General features: G+C 44.7%; 1 protein-coding gene across 1 annotated transcript; it reads left to right on the plus strand.

Moving 5' to 3' along the window:
• Positions 1 to 2,606: 2,606 nt before the first annotated feature.
• LOC118388389 (potassium channel subfamily K member 15-like) lies at positions 2,607 to 6,508 on the plus strand. The gene is made up of 2 exons (XM_035777424.2): positions 2,607 to 2,905; positions 3,252 to 6,508. The coding sequence occupies exons 1-2, from the start codon at positions 2,623 to 2,625 to the stop codon at positions 4,235 to 4,237; spliced, it is 1,269 nt and encodes a 422-aa protein (XP_035633317.1). The 5' UTR covers positions 2,607 to 2,622; the 3' UTR covers positions 4,238 to 6,508.
• The last annotated feature ends 4,965 nt before the right edge of the window (positions 6,509 to 11,473 follow it).

Genomic DNA, 11,473 nt, shown 5'->3' on the forward strand with positions numbered 1-11,473 from the left:
AAGAGGCCAGCTGTTTCTACAGTGCAGCCCTCTCTCTTAAAAAAAAACAAAAGAACAATAGTCTCTTTCACCAACTGAAGCCGTCCAATTGACCATCTCTCACTGATTACAAACCAGTGTTCAGCACCATGGACAGGTCCAGCTCGCTGCACACAGTGGGGTATGACTTTTGATCAAGGCCACCAGTTTATTTCCCCCATTTAGATTCAAATAAATGTTTATTTGAAATGATCTACATTGGGCTTACATAAGAAGTTGGATCGGTTAAAGATGGATGAGAGCAATGGCTAGTGGATCAAAAAGGCTACAGACCAAAAAAGTCCAAGTGTGTCCTTCTTGGCCATTCGTTGTAAAAACTGTCTAAGATACCGGCCATCATTAGAGCTGAGGTTTAACCCAGTGTGTACCATGAAAAAACAGTTTGGCTAGCCAGGTCCAGGTCAGGAAATTCTCCTAGTCTGGTCCTATCCATAAACTGTCATTTGACCGCAATGTGCTTTAGTTCCAATGTGTGAGAGAGCATCATTATTAAAGACTCGGATGAACACCAGTAAATCATTGCCATTCAGACTATAAGCTATGCCTGCACACCGGAACGCATACTGTAATGAGAACACATACCCTAAAGCCTATGGAATGTGCATGCAGTGCCAGTGTAAAAAATATGACAGGTACAATTACCTCCACCGTAATACTACACTGCTCAAAAAAATAAAGGGAACACTTAAACAACACAATGTAACTCCAAGTAAATCACACTTCTGTGAAAGAAAACTGTCCACTTAGGAAGCAACACTGATTGACAATAAATTTCACATGCTGTTGTGCAAATGGAATATACAACAGGTGGAAATTATAGGCAATTAGCAAGACACCCCCAATAAAGGAGTGGTTCTGCAGGTGGTGACCACAGACCACTTCTCAGTTCCTATGCTTCCTGGATGATGTTTTGGTCACTTTTGAATGCTGGCGGTGCTTTCACTCTAGTGGTAGCATGAGACGGAGTCTACAACCCACACAAGTGGCTCAGGTAGTGCAGCTCATCCAGGATGGCACATCAATGTGAGCTGTGGCAAGAAGGTTTGCTGTGTCTGTCAGGGTAGTGTCCAGAGCATGGAGGTGCTACCAGGAGATAGGCCAGAACATCAGGAGACGTGGAGGAGGCCGTAGGAGGGCAACAACCCAGCAGCAGGACCGCTACCTCCGCCTTTGTGCAAGGAGGAGCACTGCCAGAGCCCTGCAAAATGACCTCCAGCAGGCCACAAATGTGCATTGGTCTGCTCAAACGGTCAGAAACAGACTCCATGAGGGTGGTATGAGGGCCCGATGTCCACAGGTGGGGGTTGTGCTTACAGCCCAACACCGTGCAGGACGTTTGGCATTTGCCAGAGAACACCAAGATTGGCAAATTCGCCACTGGCGCCCTGTGCTCTTCACAGATGAAAGCAGGTTCACACTGAGCACGTGACAGACGTGACAGAGTCTGGAGACGCCGTGGAGAACGTTCTGCTGCCTGCAACATCCTCCAGCATGACCGGTTTGGCGGTGGGTCAGTCATGGTGTGGGGTGGGATTTCTTTGGGGGGCTGCACAGCCCTCCATGTGCTCGCCAGATGTAGCCTGACTGCCATTAGGTACCGAGATGAGATCCTCAGACCCCTTGTGAGACCATATGCTGGTACGGTTGGCCCTGGGTTCCTCCTAATGCAAGACAATGATAGACCTCATGTGGCTGGAGTGTGTGAGCAGTTCCTGAAAGAGGAAGGCATTGATGCTATGGACTGGCCCGCCCGTTCCCCAGACCTTTATCCAATTGAGCACATCTGGGACATCATGTCTCGCTCCATCCATCAATGCCACGTTGCACCACAGACTGTCCAGGAGTTGACGGATGCTTTAGTCCAGGTCTGGGAGGAGATCCCTCAGGAGACCATCCGCCACCTCATCAGGAGCATGCCCAGGCATTGTAGGGAGGTCACACAGGCACGTGGAGGCCACACACACAACTGAGCCTCATTTGACTTGTATTAAAAGGACATTACATCAAAGTTGGATCAGCCTGCAGTGTGGTTTTCCACTTTAATTTTGAGTGTGACTCCAAATCCAGACCTCCATGGGTTGATACATTTGATTTCCATTGATAATTTTTGTGTGATTTTGTTGTCAGCACATTCAACTATGAAAATAAAAAAGTATTTAATAAGAATATTTCATTCCTTCAGATCTAGGATGTGTTATTTTAGTGTTCCCTTTATTTTTTTGAGCAGTGTATATAGGCCTAGGACACTGATGAGTTATATCAATCAACTATGTAGCCCAGGCCCCATAACTGTTATGTGAATGGGGTGAATGTGGGCGCTTTGTTCAAATAGGGGAAAATTATGCACAAAAAAAAACTGTCTGTTTAATCACCTGTAGGGCCTAGCACTTTTCTTCAAGTAGCCTAAGATAATAACAGAGGGACAACAAGCAGTAAAACAGGTGTAGGATCGTTCTTCATATAATTAGCAGGGCTGTGTTGGTCAAGGCTTGTATGACAACTTGCGCGTACCCCTGCTGTCTCTCTTCCTTAACACACACCCTCCCACCTCTCAGTGCCCACTCGAGTTCTCTCGGAGTGAGGATGAAGGCGCAGAACATTCGGACCCTTTCGCTCATCCTGTGTATGCTATCCTACCTGCTTGTGGGAGCCGCGGTGTTCGACGCCCTCGAATCAGAGACCGAGAACTCGAGGAAGAAGATCCTGGAACAGAAACGCAATGAGCTGAAGAAGAAGTACGGATTTACCGATGACGACTACCGGGAGATCGAGAGAGTGGTTCTTCAGTCGGAGCCCCATCGCGCGGGGAGACAGTGGAAATTCGCGGGATCCTTTTACTTTGCTATCACCGTCCTCACAACGATAGGTAACTAATTTTGCTATGCCTTTTAGAAATATGTCCCAAGCAAGTATTGGACTCTTTGTTTATGTGGTTTCTTTGCTCTGCAAGTGAAATCATCCATGCATGAATCATCCATGCATCCATACAACAAATCTGTTTGAACATGTCCTCTACTCTCATGGCGCTTACCATGGTGCTGAAGCTGAACTCTTGTTGAAATTATTAGTGAAACCGGCAGTTATGATAATGTAGTTATGGGAATTGTGTTAAGGAGACTACTGTTCTTTGGGTTGTTTAAAAAAATGTACTGTGTGTGTGTTAATGTACACATATGATGTGTCTATAACTTTGATATGATTCTGTTCTGCAGGTTATGGTCACGCTGCTCCAAGCACTGATGCTGGAAAGGTATTCTGCATGTTCTATGCTGTTCTGGGTATCCCTCTGACACTGGTCATGTTCCAGAGCATGGGGGAAAGGATCAACACGTTTGTCCGCTACCTCCTCTGCAGGCTCAAGCGATGCATGGGCTTACGGAAGACTGATGTGTCCATGGGGAACATGGTGCTGGTGGGCCTCCTGTCCTGCATGAGCACCCTCTGTGTCGGGGCAGCAGCCTTCTCCCACTTTGAGGGCTGGACTTTCTTCAATGCCTACTACTACTGTTTCATCACGCTCACCACCATCGGCTTCGGGGACTTTGTGGCCCTGCAGAAGAAGGAGGCCCTCCAGAGGAGGACTCCCTATGTGGCCTTTAGCTTCATGTACATCCTGGTGGGGCTGGCAGTGATCGGGGCTTTCCTGAACCTGGTGGTGCTACGCTTCCTCACCTACAGCACAGAGGAGGCAACCAGGAGCCTGGAGGTGGAGTGGGAGGAGCAAAAGCCAGCAGCGCCTAAGATGACAGGGGGTGGGGAGGTGGAGGCAGATGTGGAAGCATCAGTGTGGGACAGAGCTGATGGGATAGAACGGTTTGGAGCTGAGGATGGTAACAGTAGCCACTGTAACCTCTCCCTGCCCATGGAGGGAGGCACCAGTCGTACCAATCTCATCCCCTCTCCATCTGAGGAGCGTAGAGAGACCCCTGGGGTCAGGGACTCTGCTAAGCATCCTGAGTCCCGCATCAGCGCCCTCTGCTCCTGTATGTGCTTCAGGTTGGTTGCCTGTGACAGCCCCTCTCCGGCCCACTGTGAGCACTCAGGCTGCCACAGCAACCCTGTCTTCTACAACTCCATCTCCTACAGGGTGGATGGAGCCTCCTGCAGCTCCAGGGGCACCTCAACCCAGTCCTTCCCCAGCAGCGATGCCCTTTTTCTGGGGATGAGCAGCCCTTACACACGGAGGAAGTCAATATAGCTGCTTGGATTGTTGGGACTCACGCTGAACTAAAGTGGTCTTTGTTCTTATCTACACTACAGCCAGAGATGTTACTCTGATTCTCTGCAGGTGGAACAAATTGTGTATGCTTTACCAAAAAGGTCACCTTTACATATTTTAGGTTGTGCTTCTACACTATATATACAAAGTATGTGGACATCCCTTCAAATAAGTGGATTCAACTATTTCAACAATACCTGTTGCTGACAGGTGTATAAAATCGAGCACACACCCATGCATTCTCCATAGACAAACACGGGCAGTAGAATGGCCTTACTGAAGAGCTCAGTGCCTTGAACATGGCACCGTAATAGGATGCCACCTTTCCAACAAGTCAGTTTGTCAAATATCTGCCTTGCTAGAGCTGCCCTGGTCAACTGTAAGTGCTGTTATAGTGAAGTGGAAACATCTAGTAGCAACAACGGTTCAGCCGTGAAGTGATAGGCCACACAGGCTCACAAAAAGGGACTGCAGTGTTGAAACGCATGCAGTGGTTCCTCCTTTAAAAGTTTGTACCGCGGGACTTAGAGGTACCCTGCGTCACGGCTTCACTGCTCCAGACCACCGCAAGGGGGAGTTAGAGCACTCATTACATTGTAGAATAATAGTGAAGACATCACAAGTATGGAATAACACATGTGGAATCAGTTAAGAACAAATTCTTATTTACAAGGACAGCATACTCCTTCCTCCCTGTTGGGGAATTGAACCCCGGTCTCCCGCGTGCCCTTCCCGCACGACACAGGGTTTCTTTAGCAAAATAGCCCAGTACTGTACTGCCGACGTCACGTTGTACAGTTTCCTTTTTTGTTTTTCTCCGAATATAAACACCATAATATTAATCAAATTAATTAAGACAAATTTCTTAAAATCAATCCCATATACTATGCTATTACAAAAAAAGGTTTTAAATTCTCTGGTAATGCCAATATCGAAGACTATCAAATGCTTCTCAAAGATGCCTTCTGGTGGTCAAACTAGCACTAACTTGCATTAACAGAACAAATGGCTTACAATTTGATAACGTGCCACAGAATGTTGCAGCAGTCTGTAAGGAGTGCTGCAGTGTGACACAACTTTTAACGGAGGAACCACTGTAGAGGGTAAAAATCGCCTGTCCTTGATTGCAACACAAGAACTGTTTGTCGGGAGCTTCATGTAATGGGTTTCCATGTCCGAGCAGCTGCACACACGCCTAAGATAACCATGCACAATGCCAAGCATCGGCTGGAGTGGTGTAAAGCTTTCCGCTATTGGACTCAGGAGCAGTGGAAACACATTCTCTGGAGTGATTAATCGCGCTTCACCATCTGGCAGTCCGATGGAAGAATCTGGGTTTGGAAGATGCTAGGAGAACGCAACCCAATGCATAATAACAACTGTAAAGTTTGGTGGAATAATTGTGAGCGTCTGCTAAATGGCATATATTATTATTATTATTGTCTGGGGCTGTTTTTTATGGTTTGGGCTAGGCCCCTTAGTTCCAGTGAAGTGAAATCTTAATGCTTCAGCATACATACATATTCTACACAATTCTGTGCTTCCAATTTTGTAACAACAGTTTGTGGAAGGCCCTTTCCTATTTCAGTATGACAATGCCCCCATGCACAAAGCAAGGTCCATACAGAAATGGTTTGTCGAGATCGGTGTGGAAGAACTTGACTGGCTTGCACAGAGCCCTGATCTTTGGGATGAATTGGAACACCGACTGTGAGCCAGGCCTAATTGCCCAACATCAGTGCCCGACCTCACTAATTATCTGGTGGCTGAATGGAAGCAAGTCCCCGCAGCAATGTTTCAACATCTAGTGGAAAGCCTTCCTAGAAGATTGGAGGCTGTTATAGCAGCAACGCGGAGACCAACTTCATATTAATGCCCATGATTTTGGAATGAGATGTTTGACGAACAGGTGTCCACATTCTTTTGACCATGTAGTTTGTTAATTTTTTCCCAGTCAATATGTAGCTTTTACAGATATCCTATTCTGCATTATATTTTTCAATTGCATTGTTTTCGATGACACAGATAAATCAATTATTTACTCAGGTATAGCGGTCTAAGGTACTGGTTCGATTCCAGGCTGTATCACATCAGGCCGTGATTGGGAGTCATATAGGGCGGCCCCCAGCGTCGTCCGGGTTTGCCCAGGGAAAGCCGTCATTGTAAATAAGAATTTGTTCTTAACTGACTTGCCTAGTTAAATAAAGGTTAAATACAAAATAAAGTAAAAAAGTTATGAAATAAAATGTACTACATCGTCAAACTGTTTCTTTTCTCTAAAGAAGCTCACCGCTTGTAGTATATGATTTCTTGACGAATGCACAAATGTTTAAAATATGGGCATTATGATGGAGGAAATGTTTTCCATACAAGAGGAAAACTTATGCCCCCCAGACCTGCAATCATTTGCTATTAAGCAATAGCTTACATTGCATGTAAATTATAAAACAAATTGTTCAGTTTTGTATGAATAGACTTATCACCATCTGTACATTTCATCCCCATAGTTTTGGAACTCTAGGTATAGACCACATCATGAGGATAGGAAACTAACGAGGGAGAGAGAGAGACAGACACAGGTGGGCCCAATGAACGTCTCAGACATTCCTCTATGATGTCACCTGTGGCTTGCAGCTTATTTCCAGTCTGTTATCATCAGCTGATTTGCACTCTCAGCTTAGGCTGATTCACTTGGTAACGTGTCCATCCATAGCTCTCTGCAGTGGCAAATGTGCTGGAGAGGAACAGTGGGAGGAAGCTGAGATGTGAAAAGTATTGACTGATCATTTCTGTATTGACTCTCTTGCATCTCTGACCAACTACACCAACTACATTTTAACAAAAATAACTGCCACAACACATGAAGTATGCTGGCTGATAAGATCCCTTTCTTCAAAACATATGGCCATAGTTTCTGCTCCAACTAGTGCAGATTCATGAGATGATCACAGGGCATCTAGTGGCAGCAGGCTTTAATGGCATTTAGCAGACAACCACAGTTGTTTTGGTGGTGTTGGGAGGTGGAACTGTGATAGAGCTGTCAAATGAGTCCTGGCATTATACCTAAATTGGCCATTGCCATTGGCTGGAATGTGAGATGTAATCTACACCTCGATTAGGTTGCTTAGTCCTATTGTTATGTAGTCATAGTGTTCTTAGTTAAAATTTGTGTTACTGTTCTTGTCCATTAGTGTTCTGTATTTTGTCTTGTTCTGTTTTGTGTGGACCGCAGGAAGAATCACTGCTGCTTCAACAGCTAATGGAGATCAGAATTAGTCATAAATCATAGAAATACTAATTATTTCATTTGATTTCAATTTGAGAATAATTAGTTCTATCTAGCCTACACTTTCTCGTTCTGAACTTCCGCAACTGGGATGGGTGTGGTTTTGTGGCAATGATCAAGAGTAGCTGCTCACCGATTTGACAGCTCCAACGCAGTTACACCTCTGACACCGCCAAAACATTAGCTACAGTATGCGGGTATCGCCAGTTAAAGCTTACTGTATGCTTCCCAGTCGAAACAGTTTGCACATTTGACAACATTCTGCAATGTTTTGGTTAGTTTTGATCTTCATAATTTTTTCCCCCCTGGCTGTTCGTGCACAATTTTTTCTTCAAGCAAGTCGAAGTTCGGCAGCCAAAGTCTACACCCCTTCATTAGTGATTGGTCATCAGTACTACTCCCAGTGGGAGTGGGAACATGAAGTGTTTGTTGGTATTCAAGGAGAGATGACCAGTAACCCCCCACATCAAAGGGACAGGAGTGGAGTAGGTGGCGAGTTTAAGTTCCTCCAAACTGAAATGGTCCACCCACACAAACAGTGTGGTGAAGAAGGCGCAACAGTGCCTCTTCAACCTCAGGAGGCTGAAGAAATTAGTCTTGACACCCAAAACCGTGACAAACATTTACAGATGCACAATCGAGAGCATCCTGTAGGGCTGTTTCATAACCTGGTATGGCAACTGCACCGCCCTCAACCGCAAGGCTCTCCAGAGAGTGGTGCGGCCTGCACAACGCATCACCGGGTGCAAACTACCTGCCCTCCATGACACCTACAGCATCCAATGTCACAGGAAGGCCAAAAAGATCATCAAGGATATCAACCACACAAGCCACTGCCTGTTCACACAGCTACCATCCAGAAGGTAAGGTCAGTACAAGTGCATCAAAGCTGAGACGGAGACTGAAAAACAGCTTCTCTTAAGGCCATCAGAATGCTAATGTAACAGGGTTATATTGGTGATTCCCCTTGCCACTTTATTGTTAAGCCAATGGGTTTTTGGTTTGAGTTTGTCTTGCCTTCACCTACTCAACATGGCATCTTATTGGCTGGTTTGCGTAGCTTGCTTACGAGGGGGATGTTCCAGTTAGAATCGTCCCAGTGAACAAGCACCAAACCAGCGGTAAGTTGTTGGTTGCAAAGCACTTCACATCAAAAGTGATTTTTATACTCTCAAGTGATGATTTAAATGTACAATTTATATCAAATTGTTTGTAAATGTTATTCGAACATCACACATAAGATGCAGCGGTTTTTGGAGAATATTTGTTGTGCATTTTGTTGTAAAGAATCCCCGCCAGTACTAGCTAGCAACTTAATGTGTCTGGGGGGGTTCATATATTTTGTACAGTGCGTGAGTGCAGAGTTGGATGGTGAGACGTGCAATTTTGTGCTGTTCCTAACAGAATACATCTACATGACTGGTGCTACATGTTGGAGTTCCGTGTCGATGACGGATTGTACACAACGCAAGAAGAGTACTGTTACACTTAACAGCAACCACTAACTCAGAAAGACTGCTGCCTACATTGAGACCCAATCACTAGCCACGTTAATAAATGGATCACTAGTCACTTCAATAATGTTTACATATCTTACATTACTCAGATCACATGTATATACTGCATTTTATACCATCTATTGCACCTTGCCTATGCTGCTCGGCCATTGCTCATCCATATACTTACATATTCTGATTCACCCCTTTAGATTTGTGTATTAGGTAGTTGGTGGGGATTGTTAGATTACTTGTTAGATATTACTGCACTGTCAGAACTTGAATCACAAGCATTTCGCTACACTCGCGTTAACATCTGCTAACCACGTGTATGTGACAAATAAGATTTGATTTTGGGCTCTGGGTCTTGCTGTATCCCGTGGGGAATAAAACTGAGCTCCCTCCGTTATCGCTGGTACTGCACACAACTACACAGGAGTAACCTCCCTTGTGTGCTGCCATTCTGGCAGCTTTATGGGACTCATCCAGCTGGTGAGCAATCAACCCCTTGATTACTCACAAACCACAATCAGCCCCAATTAGTCCTGGCTGAAGAGCCCGTCGAGACCTGTAGTGTGATGTAGATTCCGTATGTTACCAGACCTCGATGAGTCTCCCCCTGGTGGCTAACCTGCTGTATGCCACACTAGATAAAGTAATTCTCGGCAAAAACATCAACAAAAATGAATCTAAAGATTTTTTGATTTCTTGAGGAAGTGTTTCTGGCTATGCTTTTGCTACAGTGTCTCAAGGACAAACAACCGTAATATTGTCTATTTTTTTGTAGTTTTTCAAGCAAATGTCTTTAAGGGCAGGGAGTCTTAAACTTTTTCAGTCTGTGACCCAGAAATAGAAATGCTGTATTTTCCTGGGACCCAAGTTTATGAAAACATGCAACTATATGTAAATATCGGTACATTTTATTGCCCTTATGCCTAAAACAAATGCAATATAGAAAAAAATAAAAAACAATGAAATATCCATAAATATCTTTTAATGTTAATTTTTCCACATTAATACATATCTGTCTAGGTTGGAACTGTTAAAATACAATAACTTAATTTATTCTGAACTGGAATAAACTGACTGATCACACAGATGTATAACAGAACTACAGGAGGCTGCTGAGGGGAGGAAGGTTCATAATAATGGCTGGAATATAGCGAATGGAATGACATCAAACACCTGGAAACCATGTGTTTGATGCCATTCCGCTAACTGCGCTCCATGAGCCTCTCCTCCCCAATTAAGGTGCCACCAACCTCCTGTGAACAGAACACACACACACACTGGGCTCAGTTTTTGACAGCACAACCCTGAGGTCATGCTCAGCATTGACACTGTTCTGTACTTGTTTTTTTTAAGTACGCCAGAGTTGAGAACCCTGACTCGCATAGGTGCCAAACTATGCCATCTACTGCTTTCTCAGCCAGGCAGGATAACTCTTCCTGCTGTGGATGAGCAACCCAGAACTGTGTGAGTGTGTTAAAAAGCATCTTGCTGCCAATGCTTGCTTGTAGTGTCACTAAGGCCTCCATCTCTGGCAGAATTAGTCCTTTTTTTTGTAATTATTATTTTTTTTTACCTTTATTTAACCAGGCAAGTCAGTTAAGAACATATTCTTATTTTCAATGACAGCCTTAACAGCAGGTTAACTGCCTGTTCAGGGGCAGAACAACAGCTCGGGGGCTTGAACTCGCAACCTTCCGGTTACTAGTCGGGCAGAACAACAGATATAATATTGTACCTTGTCAGCTCGGGGGCTTGAACTCGCAACCTTCCGGTTACTAGTCCAACGCTCTAACCACTAGGCTACGCTGCCACCCCTAGGTCTGATGAGGACACTGCTTGCAAGGGATACCTCACCCATTGAAGTTTTTGAGATCTGTGGGTTAGAAAAGTACTGGTCAAAGTTCTGCTGCAGGCTGGCCATGTGCTCAGCCATATCCTTCTTCACAGCTTCACTGTCACGCCCTGACCTTAGTTATCTATGTTTTATGTATTATTTTGGTCAGGTCGTGGTGTGACGAGGGTGGGTATGTGTTTTTGTCCTGTCTAGGGTTTTTGTATATCTATGGGTTTTTTCTATGTCTAGGTAAAGTAGGTCTATGGTGGCCTGAATTGGTTCTCAATCAGAGGCAGCTGTTTATCGTTGTCTCTGATTGGGGATCCTATTTCAGTTTCCATTTTCCATTTTGTGGATTATTGTCTATGTGTAGTTGCATGTCAGCACTTGTTATATATAGCGTCACGGTCATTTTGTTAGTATGTTTAGTGATCTTTCTTTATTAAGAGGAATGTATTCATATCACGCTGTGCCTTGGTCTCATTACGATGACCGTGACATTCACATATGGGGGAAATCTATCTGCTGCATGTGAGCTGACAGAACATGGAACATGCCATATGCTCCAGCCTTCAGCTGTGACTGCC

Source organism: Oncorhynchus keta, chromosome 10 (genome assembly GCF_023373465.1).
Source record: "Oncorhynchus keta strain PuntledgeMale-10-30-2019 chromosome 10, Oket_V2, whole genome shotgun sequence".
Classification (NCBI taxonomy): Eukaryota; Metazoa; Chordata; class Actinopteri; order Salmoniformes; family Salmonidae; genus Oncorhynchus; species Oncorhynchus keta.